We start from the raw sequence: 12,808 nt of genomic DNA on the forward strand, positions 1-12,808 counted from the left end.
AATGCGGTTTAGCCTAGTAACCCAGATAAGGCCAGCCAGCCAGTCATACCTTGTATAGAATCGACACCCTTCCCAGAGATACAGTGACTCAGTCTTGTCCGAGCTACGGTTTTATGTATACTTTCAGTTTTAGACACTTAAATGATTGGGTATTTAAATGAAGGCAGAGCTCTGCTCTTTTGAAGCATCCTCCCCCATCTTCACCTGGAGAGACCCCGAGGATGCCACGTCCATGGGGGAAAGACAGTCTTCCTTTGAGATGTGGACACGGGGGTCGAAAGGGAGAGGGTTTTGTATTAAGGACCAGGCAGTGGGGAAAGGAACTTCATCCTTGGAACTAGAACCCACCATTGAATCTTAGATGCATTTTCCTATGGAAATGTTATAAATTATGGTTAAATTCACTATATTATCGGTTAAATGTAGTTTGGTGGACAGAGTCTATGGGGAAATAGATTGCCCGTAAGTAACCCTTCAGCATACAACCTGTTCATAAGGTGCGGATGCTAGAATTTGAGCTCCCGGTCAGAGTCTTGATTCCAGCAAGGTTCTGGGAAAGATTTTGGAATGAATAAGAGAAGGAAAGGACCTACCAGGAAGGGAAAGGGGAGGATAAAATGGGCAGGCTCAGCAAACGACAGTGCTGAACGATCTGGCCCTGGATGTGCAAGAGGAGGGGGCTTCCCATCCTTCATTAGTCAGTCACTGGCTGGATGCAGAGGATGCAGAGTTCAATAAGACCTGGTCTCTGCCTTCAAAGAACTTTTCAACCTCACCGGAGTTACGTGGAGAGAGCAGACAGAGAGACCAGAGTTGCAGAGCAGCGTGGCGAGTGCTGAAACAGCAGCTCCCACAGGAGCCCACAGAGGACAGGCATCTGAGTTGGGGAGGAGGGAGAGCGAGCCTCCAGGGAAGAGCTGATTTGAGTTAGAGACAGGCGGGGCACATGTTTATCCATCAGGAAAAGAGAAGCATCTCTAGATGCTCCGAAGAGACCCTAGCTGAGGGATTATCTTGCTCAGCTGAGAAACGAGAGAAGCCAGAAGAGCTCAGATGGACAGTAGCAGGAAGGTGCTGTCTCCCGAGGCTGAAGAGAAAGGGGGGGGGGCAGGTGCCAGTGCCCCACCCGCCCGCACAGGAGCGAGGACCGGCAGGGACCCCAGCAGGAGTGGGAGCTAAGGAGGGGCACAGCAGCTTCTCGACGAGCCCCGGCAGCAGCCCAGGCAGAGGGGATGCCCTGTCATCTCCCTTCTTCCTGCACACGGCGTCTCCCGCCCATGCTTCCCACTGGCCAACCTGACCGGAAGCCATTGGTCAGGGGAGCCTGGGGACCGTGGTCCCCTAATACAGAGAGACAAGAATGTCTGCGAAAGACTCTTGAGAGCCAGTGAGGAAATGGCCCAGAGCATCGCAGTGCGAGGGACTGTGGCTGTAAGTCACTCGGCATCCCTAGAGGGAAAGGTATGGCATGCTGGGCTGAGATGTGACACCTTCTGAGGTCTGGAGGCAGCCAGCATCCCTAGATGAAGTGACACGTGTCCGTTTGCACTCTGGGAAGGACACTGCGGCTGAACGGGAGGTGAGTTAGACCGCAGGACAGGGGACTTGTCAGGGAAGCCTTCTAGGCGGACGCACTGGTGGCGGGGGGCCAGACCAGGATTGTCGAGATGCACAGTCTAATCTCTTAGGCTAACCGATGAGGTCTGGCGGGAAAGGAAGAGGGCTAGGGTGACCCTGGGGTTTGGCCAGTACGTGGCAGCGCCTGGGCTGCAACGCAGTCCCCTGCTGCCCAGCCTGTGCTCTTTCACCTGTTGTAGCTTGACGAAGGGTCCTGACCTTTACGGTTAGGAGTTGGATGTTCCCTGAGGCCATATTCTGCCATGCAGTGATTCAAGGCTCTGTGCTTTCACCCCTTTAGCATCCAGATTTCAGTGTTTGCTTCCAGTGTCACATTTCCTATAATTTACCCGAACGTGTAACGAAAACCTCGTTTGTACATGAGCCTGGTATGTATTCCTGAATTTCAAATTCAAGTACAAGTTCTTATTTAAAAATTACTGGTCATGGTTGTTTTCAGAGAATTCTCCTTACGAATGAAAAGAAATGTTCCCTTCTAAAGTTCAAACAATCCAGAATCCAGCTGCTAGACAATGGATTTCGCAATATTCCCATCTAAAATTCTTTCTTGTAGTTCTGTTCATAAATATCTCTGGCCGAGCTCCCACAATTTACAAGACTTGCTACAAAACCACTGATTGAATTGCAACCCTTGTTAGTGAATAGAGGTCAAAGTATTAGTTCTAAATAATGCAAGTTGGTATGTTACTCGGAAATTCCAGGAAAAGCTTTTTTTCCGTGATGTTCCGTTTCATTCCAAGCAGCAGACAACAGTCACGTTGTTCATGGAATAGTAAGTCACTGGTCTTTTAAAAAGCATGTTGCCCCAATTAGAAACTCAGATATGTATGTATTTTACTGGATCTGTATCCTAAAACTTATCTAAGCTTTAAGTACATGCTTAGACTTTTGAGTGTTGTAAAAATGTGAACATCTTCACATTGGAATAATATGGTGGTACGTAATGATGAATTGTTAGCCTTGGTACCGCTATTGACAAGGCAGGATAACAGATACAAAATTCATATCCAGATAAACTTAAATAATCTTAGTGTGCAAAGCACAGTTCTTACTCTCAAAGAGTTAATGGTCTTGTTCTGAAGGCAGCCACATAAACTTGTTAAAATGATAAATATAGATCAGTATAATATGCTTTTATAAAACAATTTGGTGATATGCCTGGAACCCACAGAGTAAGGGGTCTAATTCACTTTAGGGGGATCAGCAAGGGATTCTCAAAGAAGGTGACAGACACCTGCAGACGGTCTCAGAGTTAGACTAAGGGGAGGTAGGTTTTTCTAAAGCTGTTTTCACCGAGTTTCCACTATTACATTACATGGATCCATCCTTCCAACTACATTGTTCTCCTTAATGCAGGGTGAACAGTCATCCCGCTTTGCCAAGAACTTTCCTGGTTTCACCCTGAGAGTCCCATATCCTGGAGGACGCCCCATCCGTGGGCCAACTGGGACAGCTGGTCACCCGAACTTACTGCCCCCCAATCTTCCTGTACCCATGCCATTTTCCCCCTAGAATGGGCAGTCACCTTGTCACTGCCTTGAATTTATCATGGGGCCTACACACATCCAACACAGGCCAACAGAGGCTCATGAATTGATTGGTTGTTTGAGATACACATAAATGTTGGCACCGCTTATTTTATAGACCATGCTGAAGCACAGATTATTGAAATGACTTTACTCAAGATTCAGGTGGCAGTTTAGACGTAGACCTGGCCCCTGGTCCTCCACAGACCATTCTCAAACCACGCAACAGTAAAGCAACGCTTCCCTGCACCCCTTGAGCCCTTAGGGCCAGCTTTTAACAGTTGGGTCCTTGGTTATTGACGGTCTCGTGGCGCCCTCTGGTGGTGGTGTCAGTATGTTGTCTTCGTCCAGCCAGATTACAAGGCAGGGATCCTGTCTGTTCTTCTGTGTCCAGGGCAGGTCATAACAAGACTATTATTATGTAATGTGCAGTCAGTGGAGTTGACAGTTGGCACAGACTATCCGCTTCATTTCAAGATTGCGAGAAGCTGCAACAACCCTCATGCCCTGTCCCTCCCAGAGTAGGTGAGGATGGACCGGTGATGCTGGGTGTTGGATTCATTCTGCAGCTGGTTGTAGGTTTCACATCCACCCTCGGTGCCGGGATGATTTGAGATTTTACTGATATGGTTCATTCAAATGCAACCCACAGCTCTTCAGGCCCCTCGTTTCTCTGTTTGAACATTAGACTGCAGAGGGCATGTGGGCACCCCATCCATCTTCTGATGAGTGGAACTGGGTAAGTGGACAGCAGAAAGGCTCCAGGGTCTACATCCGTGTAGCCTCCCTGGTCCCGGATGGAATCAACGCTTTAACCACGATTCTCCCTGGAAATCCCTCCTCAGTGGGCACAAGGTAGGGGCATATGAAAATGAACCCATCAGAGAATTTGGAGAGAAGCAGATGAGACCTCTTTGCATGAGGTCAGATTTTTTTTCTGCATGTAAGGGGAATAAGCCAAATTGGGGCCTCACCTCAAGGTCTTTATACAACTTGCTCCTTCTCTTCTGCCTTTAATGTTGCCTCCGGAATAACGGCCTTGACTGCCGTCGTGAGAACTTCCGGGATTTGACTTAAGTCCGGGTTATGTCATAAGGCACTGAACTTGGAGTCATGCCTGCGTTCAAATCCCATCTCTGCCTCTGTCTTTGTTCATTAGTTTGAAGCAGTGAACAAGCGAGTAGGCGTTGGGGTGGGGGAGCCGCAGGACCCCCAGATGAATTACCTAACCTGCCCAAGCGTCCATTTGATTGTGTATGAAATGGAAATCACTCGGTTGACCTTGTAGGTTTGCATGACTACTCAGTGTCATGATGTTTTGAAAGCACTTAGTACAGGGGCATGACATGTAAGCACTTGATAAATGGTAGCCTTTTCGGATTATGATCAGACTCTTCCCTTCCTTCCTCCCTCCCTCCCTCCCTTCCCTAATCGTTCATTGAGTGCAAGGGAGCATGCTAGCCCTTGAGGGCTGATGGGCAAAAGCCGAGGGAGCAGCATTTGCCCCTGGGGGAGAGCACAGACACAGGCGTGCGGTGGGCTTCTGGGTCTGAGGGAGCAAGGTAGACGGTGCGGGTACTTGTTTAATTTGAATTTGTGTCCGAATTCCTAATGTTTCAGTACTATCCTCACCTCCATTCCCCAGCCAGTTATAGAGTCCTCTGACAGAGGCCCTTCTAATGCGGTTTCCTTCACAGAGCCTGACCTGAGGCCACTTCAGCGTGGTCCCTCCTGCTTTTGTGGCCCTGTGGCGCTTTGTAGCTCAGTCATTAGAGTTTTGGGGTAATTTGTAGACAATATGCAGCTAAAAGTGTCTTGGTCTCCATCACAACGCATCCTTGTCTGAGGCCTCTTGTATACTAAGCACTCAGCCTCCTACCAGCTGCATTAAATTTAACCTAGTTCAGCGTTTCCCTGTGACACATTTTGAAATAGTGTTGGGTTTTGTGTGTGCGCGTGTGTGTGAGATAACTGAAGATGTCTTCTATTTCGAATAAAGAGAAGACATAGTCTTGAATGATGCCTTGGCTTTTTCATTCTAGAAGTTTTTCAGAAGTTTCCTTTAACGAGTTCCAGTGGATTTCAGGGTTTACCATCATATTGAATGCACAACCTATAATTATCTTTTTTTTAATGAATGCATAATTTGCATTCTTCCCTCTCATTTAATGCGACATGAATTAGGAGAAAAAAGTAACATTTTAACTTAGTTTAAAATAGGTTTTATGTGATCGGCCCTGTCAGGGGGCAGGTCTGGTTTTCTGTTAGCAATTATTAAACAAAACAGATGAGCCCCCGTTGATAGAGGGAGGCTCTTCTGCGGGCAGACGGCTAACTCCCTGCTTTGTTTTCCGCTGCAGGCGGCGACCAGGACCGCGGAGCCCGATGTGCACGGCAGGCGGGAAGGCCAGGCCGGCGGCCTCGGGGAGGAAGGCGTGCGCGAGGAGCCGGGGGACACGGAGGCGCGCGTGGGTCTGAACCGCGCTGCCCTGTGCCCGCGGGCTCCCGGCCCCCAGACCATGACCACGGCCCAGAACGGCCACGGGCGCGGAGCTGCGGTCCCCGGCCCCATCTCTGATCCCAAAGACCCCGGCATGGTGACCTACCCGGCGTGTCGCCGGGAGGCGCGGCTCAGCACGGCCCGCCTCCTGCGCCTCTTCTCCGCCGGCGCGAACAGGACGCGCGCCGACCCCGAGCGGCCCCGGCCCGCCGGCCTCGTGGGCAGCTCCTCCACGTGGAACGCCCTGGCCTCCTTCCGGAAAATGGGGTCTTTCAAAAAACTGAAGACCTCGGTCCTCCAGGGAATTCAGAACCGGGAGGGATGGGACGCCGCCAAAGGGGGGGCCGAGGAACGCGACCTGGGCAAGGCGGTCCCCAACGGCGCGGCGGCTGGAGCTCCCGCGGGCAGGTGCCCCCCGGGGCCGGGCTTCGCGTCCGACGGCTCGGACCCCGAGGAACCCGACGACGGCTTCGCACGCGGCGCTCTCCGGTCCCGCAGCATCCGCCGCGCCTACGGCCTGGGGCGCATTCGCCTCCTGGACCCGGAGCCGTCCGCCCCGGAGCCCGCGGCGCGCGAGCCCGCGGCGCGGGAGCCCGAGAGGAACGGCGTCTGCAGGCGGAGCAAGAGTACGGACAGCCTGACCTTCCTCAAGAAGAGCTCCTTCCGGAGGAAGTCGGCCTCGCACGTGGCCGAGCTGCGGCGCGCGCCCGAGAGCGGGGCCCCGCGGAGGACGCTGAGCGGCTCGTCCGCGGACTCTGACAGCTCCGGCGGGGCCCCCGCGAGGCCCAGGCGCTGCAGGAGCCCGCTGCGGGCCCCGGACCGGGCCCGGGTGCTGCGGCTCGTGGGTGACGGCGCGGCCGGCCGGCCGGGGGGCCCTGGGGGCGCCACGCCCGGGCCGCGGCCGCACAGCCGGCTGCACGACGACTACTCCCGCCGCGCGGTCGCCGGCCCCGAGCGCGGGCGAAGGGGCGAGGAGCCCCAGGACTCCGGCCTGGTGGGTGCTGGGGGCTCGGCCAGTGACGCGGCTGCCGGAGGTGCCGTTCCTCGCTCCCCCGGCTCTTCCTCCAGGCCCCCGGCCCGGGAGGTGTCGGACAGAGGCTCCAAGGAACCGGGCCCTGGCGACCGGTCTCCCGTGGAGCCCGAGCCTCCTCTCGGTCCTCTGAGGCCCACCACGCCCAAGCCCCCCAGCCCTCGGAGCCCCGACGCAGCATCTGCCAAGTGTCCCAACAGCATCAGCGCGCTGTCCCTGAGTCCAGTGGACAGCGAGGAAAGGGCAGAGGGGCCCGTCCAGAGGGAGCAAGGCCCCGGGTCCCTCCAGGATGCGGTGCAAACCGCCTGTGACCTGGGCAGTGAGAACAGCGGCGCCGGCAACCACCCGCAGCAGAGCCTCGGGGGGACGAACTGTCCAGAAGAAAAGACGGACGAGGTAAGGGCCGAGCGGGACATCCTTGGTGACCCGCCACTGCTTTATTTCCCGGGAGTTGAATTAGAAACGTGCAGTTTGATACCTGTCAACGCCTGAGTGTTGATGGTTCAAAGGAATTTTTATGATGGTTACTGTACTGATTTATTTATTTATTTTATACTTTACTGGTAACTACATACTTTAATTTACAAATAGCCTATTTATCTAAAGTAGCATGTACTTATTTTTAGAGTAGAACATAAGCATCTCATGAATTGAATTCACTAATAACTGTCAAGGCTCCAAGAGCAACGGTCTCTTCATATCCTGTCAAGAATCCGGGCAACCGTACTGTGTAATTTTCACTTTATAAATGCATTCAGTAATGTTCCCTTACAGAGCTGAGAGCCGAGGAGATAGATGCATGCATGTGTCCATATTGCAAATTGTTCTCTCCGTAAATTCCTAGACTATATCACAGGTATAAATTGGTGCTTGCAACGGTTCCTTCCCACCGATCCCCGGAGAGGACCTCAGTTTTGCCTTGCTGCCTGCAGATGAGTAATGATACAGCAAACTTGGAAGCCAAGGCAGCCTCTGGACTGTTTTTAACCTTTGCTTTACAGGGAGTCTTAGAAGGTAGAGCCTACCACACATCACTTAGAGGAGATCTAAATCTGCCTCACGGGTCCCTGGGTAGCCAGAGAAGGGAGGCTGCCTCACTTTTTCTGGATCTGGGTTTGCATGGAGACCTGGGGCGGCCAGTCTGTCTTCCAGAGGTCCTGTATGTTGATGACCACTTGCTCATTTGCATATTTCCAAAGAAGTCCATGGGACAGTTGTAAGGACACGAGACGAGGTGTCAGCCTTGGGAAGGACTCCCGACTCTGCTCTGGTTTGCGTTACTGATCAAGGCCTGAGCCGGTCTGGACTTCACCTCTCCCTGGATGATGAGATGAAGTGTAATTCCTTACACCAAGCACCCCGTCCTGCCGTACTGATGGTTCAGGACACCCCCCTCCTCCTTCAAAAGAGGGATTTGCCTAGTTCTAGAGGGTTCTTTATGCTAAAGGTGGAGATTTTATTTTCTGCTTAACAAAATCGGTAAAAAAAAAACATCATTAAAATATTTTATTCCTGAGCACGTATTAACTAAACATATTCAAGAGTTAAGTTTCTAACTCAGTTACTTCCCAGGGTAATTTTTGACCATTATATACTTTCACATGCATATTTGCTGTTCTTAGTTTACATCATTTAGTTTCTACCCACAAGGGATCGCCAAAGAGAGGAAGCAGAAGGACACAAGTTATTAATAGTGCGTGTGCATCTTGGTAATTACGGATTTTCTGTAAGATACTCATTATATTTCTAGGTTGCATTCATTTCCGCAAAATTCTCATGTAGCCCATCAAGCTTCCCCTTGTGCTTTTAGAGTAAGTGTCAGAAAGAGAAAACATAGTGATGCTTTTGCCCAGTTTGCACTGTGTATATATTGGTAATATTTAGTGTTACTTGCAGAGAAGTACTTGCAAAATATAATCTGAAACGTCCTCTTTTATTTCGACATATTTAGAAACAAAGTGCAAACAAAACAAACCAAAAAGCACCTTGCGAAATGCAGCAGTTCCAACCTTCATGGGTTACAAGCGGTATTTATCAGTCTTATATAGCCTCCCACGAAACTAAATAACAGTCTTTACTATATTTTAATGGACACTGTTACTTTTTAATTTATTGATAGTATGGTTCCACCTATATGTTTAAAGCTATTTTGAGCTGTGGTTATGGTTGAATTTTAAAAAGTTGAAACCTGTGTGTATTATGATGTTATTTAAGATGCATAGGCATCATGAAATTTTCAATAAGGGAGAATAATTTTTTAAATTTAGAATCATTTATTTGTAACATACTACTCTAAAAGGGACAAAATCTTTGAAAAACTGCACAGTTTAACAAGACTGTGTCCAAAACTAGCCTCCTTGGCGTTGTACTCCTGCCACCTAGTGGTAAACTTTGTTGTTAACAACGATGGTCTGGGGAATGAGACTGAAATTGTTACTTGGCTGTGAAATGCAGCTGAGCATTTGTACCTGTTGCCCTATGAAGGTACAGACTCAGGGGTTTAGTGTCGTTGCTGGTGTTCCTGCAGAGTCACACAGTTAACTCACTGGCTGAATTAGGTCAACGGGAGGGGGCCCTGTCCTTAGTCCTGCGGTATGGATGCCCTAGTTCCTGGCGGTGCTGAAATGTACCATAGATGAAGCTCTTTTAAGTGATGAGAATCCATTGTAACTCCTTTACAGGGAGCTTAAGTCTTCTTTTGGTAAATGTTTCTAGTTTGGTTGGGGTCCCAGCTCTGCCTTCCAAAAGATGCCAAACGTTAGGCAAGCCCTTGAACTTCTCAAAGGTGGAATGTGCAAGAGCTTTCTGTGCCTTGGAGGTTTGTAAGAACCAAGGAAACCGTGTGGCGAACACTCAGCCCAGTGCTCCACACTGGCTGACATTGTCTGCTGGTCACTATCCATTTGATGATCTTTCCATCCTTGATTGACCTGACTTTTTCAGACAGTGGCCAGTTAAGGTCAGTTTTTTCCAAAACTGGTTGTTAACAGTCACCATGTTGCAGGCTTCTGGAGGATTGTGAGATTTATATGTTTATTCAGTAACACGTCACATCAAATTGTGGAGTACCTCCCAGGTGTAAGACACTCAGGTGTAGCTCTAAGGAATGGTGGGTGATGTCGAGGAAGATTATTGATTACCCAAGATGTATCTAAATCATAGTAGAGTACGCAGAATGGATTAAATTCCTCAAAAGAGGTAAAACCATAATGCTGTGGGATTTCACAAGCGTTGTAGTTCTTACCCATGTACCAAGTCAAGGAAAGCTTAATGGGGGTGATCACATCTGATTTGAAGGTGAGATTTCTGCAGGTGGTTACGGAGAGGAAGCTGGGGCATTTCAGTGGTCAGATGTACAGCGATTTTATGTGATTTGAGAGAACAGGAGGTAACAGTTTCATCTGGTGTTGTGGAACCATCCCAGTTAAGATGAGATTGTTAGGTTCAGATCATGGACTCTTGGATTCCAGATAGTCTGTACGTTACTTGATAAGCATTGAGGAATCAAAGATGTTTCTGAATAGAGAAGGGCCAGGCTCAAAACTGTGTGTTGGAGAAGTTAATTCACCATCAGTAAAGAAGAAAACTAGCAAGGTGACCGGAGGGAAAACTGTCAGGAACTTATTGCCACAGAGATCTTGGAGGTAACGAGGCTCTGAAACATGGGGGAGAATCCAGTATGTGAGGAAGGACAGAGTGAGTGAAACAACACATAATAAACAAAGCGTACCTCGTCATTCATTTATTACCTACCTGGGCGTGCCAGACACGGAAAAGGAAGAGTTAAAAAGCAAATGGGGGCTTCCCCGTGGCGCAGCGGTTGAGGGTCCGCCTGCCGATGCAGGGGACGCGGGTTCGCGCCCCGGTCCGGGAAGATCCCACGTGCCGCGGAGAGGCTGGGCCCGTGAGCCGTGGCCGCTGGGCCTGCGCGTCCGGAGCCTGTGCTCCGCAACGGGAGAGGCCACAACAGTGAGAGGCCCGCTTACCGAAAAAAAAAAAAAAAAAGCAGATGGCTCTTATTCTCATGGGCTCGAAGTCCAAGTGGTAGATTGGGATATATAAGGGTAATTGTGATAACTAACGTGTCAGGAGGAATGTACTGGGCGCCTTGGAGCAACACAGACAGGATTCTTAGCTCCGGGTGAAGAGGGCACGATGCAGGGGGAAACGCCGGAGTGTGGGGTCTTGAAGGAGATCAGTATGGGGATGCACCAGGTGGCAACGGAGGGAGAGCAGCAGGGCCTTCCAGTCCAGGTGGAAGCGTGGGGAGGGGGCAGGTGTGGGACACGGGGCGGGACTCAGCCAGGGGAGCGACCTGAGCTTCCTTTCCTCCGCTGTAAACTGGCAAGAGTGGCTGCTGGCTGCCTAGAGGCTGCCCAGGGTCTTCGGGAAGGTTAAGAGGGTGATGCACGTGGAGTCCTTAGCTCCCAGCTTTGCTGTAGCGTGTCCACAGGAAGCGAGTCTGCTGTGCTCATTGCTGGACAGGGTGGCTGGGTGAGCGGGAGCGATGAGATTGGAGAGGCCCGTCAGCACGATTAGGAAGGACCTCGCTGGGCCCCTAGGGTGTGGACTTGACCTTGCAGGCTGTGGAAAGCCAGAGGAGTGTGGCTCCACAGAGTGCGGGGCCGGCTCCACAGAGAGGCTGGGGATGGGACGGCCCTGGGGACAGACAGAGCCCCTCGATAGTCTAGTCCAGCGGTGATGAGTGCTGAACTAAGGCCATGGAAATGGGGCAGGGGCTGATTCCAAAGTGATTTTGCAGTTTATGTTTTTAATTAGCATTGGAGTGTTTTGGGGGAAAGAGAAGTCAAAGGTGACTGCTGACGGAGAGGATACTGTCGTGTTGGGACCCAGAATCAAGCTCCAAAGACACTGGACCAAGCGCTGAACTTATGTCCTCACCCAGCCCTTGCGCTAACATGATGGCAGCTCAAGGGGACCCTTACAGTTGGCTCCAGCACTCAGATGTTTGAGGGTCTTGTAGCTTTCTTCCTCAGGGACTTGTGCCCTCAAAATCGTTGGAAGCCCTCGCAGTATGCAGCCTTATGCAGTTGAGACCATTTGAGCGCTGGACTGGGAGACTTTAGTTCTGCGGGATGCACAGTGTTATTCCTGCATGGGGCCTCGACCCACCAAGGTCACCATCCCCGCCCGGGGCTGTCCGGCCTGGGCGCCTCGGGACTTCATGTGCTCCGCCGGCCCCTGCCCCCGGACCACTGCCTGCTTTTTGCTGCTGCCTCTGAAAAAGGAGGGGATTTCTGTGGCATCACCAGGTACACTGTCACTAAAGTAGAGCCTCTCTCTAGCTTCTAGTACTGGAATAATCACTCCAGTGGGTCAGGAGGAGCTAAATCAGGCGTATTTTCAGCGTGGATTAGGAACTCTGGAGCCTTACGATGCTCACAAGGGGTACCTCATACATAATGATGGTTCCGAGGTACTGTTTTTTATGTAATTTAATCAGAGACACGGAAATATTGAATAATTTTGACTCTTTGCAGATTACGTAGACATTACTCTCCAGGTTACTTAAATAGGTCCTTGGGAGAGTTAAACAGTTCTGCTGGAGGTTAGAATTATCCACAGCTGTTTCACAGAGCCTAGAAATTCCAGAAAGATGAGGTTGCCTACATAGAGGCAAATGTAGTGACCCTAGAAAAGCTGCCCAAGATTTTTAGGAGCTTTATTGAGGTATAATTTGCATGACAAAATTCACCAATTGTAGGTATACCTATATACCTGCGCAAGAGCCTAGTTTTCATAGAAATTACTGTAATAACCATTTGTAGTCAAGTATAAATGGTATACTGTATCATATTTGCTATGAATTTTAAGCTTTCTAAAGTATATGAAATTCTTAAAAGAAATGATATGAACCAGTATCACAGTGTATTTGTCAAAGTTTTAGTATTTTTGCTTATTTGGTGCCTTGTTTTAATTTGTGGGTAACAAAGGCTTAATAAGGCCTTAATGAAGTTATGAAATGAAGAAAAGTAGTGTCAGTATTCTTTGCGGGAAATTTGAGCCTGATGATTAAGAAACTGATGGCAGTACGTATGTTTTTCTCGTGTTCTGTTTTTCTCATCTTAAGCTTCCCTATGATAATCAAGAGGA

The 12,808-nt window shown here is 50.0% G+C and overlaps 1 protein-coding gene across 1 annotated transcript in view; it reads left to right on the forward strand.

The window, feature by feature from the left end:
• The window catches only part of SPATA13 (spermatogenesis associated 13), a 93,461-nt gene that overhangs the window by 14,095 nt on the left and 66,558 nt on the right, over nucleotides 1–12,808 (forward strand). Inside the window, exon 3 of the mRNA XM_007471467.1 lies at nucleotides 5,525–7,096. Coding sequence (XP_007471529.1) covers nucleotides 5,525–7,096 — 1,572 coding nt within the window. The remainder of the gene's footprint in view (nucleotides 1–5,524; nucleotides 7,097–12,808) is intronic.

Source organism: Lipotes vexillifer, unplaced genomic scaffold, assembly GCF_000442215.2.
Source record: "Lipotes vexillifer unplaced genomic scaffold, Lipotes_vexillifer_v1.1 scaffold543, whole genome shotgun sequence".
In the NCBI taxonomy this organism is placed as follows: domain Eukaryota; kingdom Metazoa; phylum Chordata; class Mammalia; order Artiodactyla; family Lipotidae; genus Lipotes; species Lipotes vexillifer.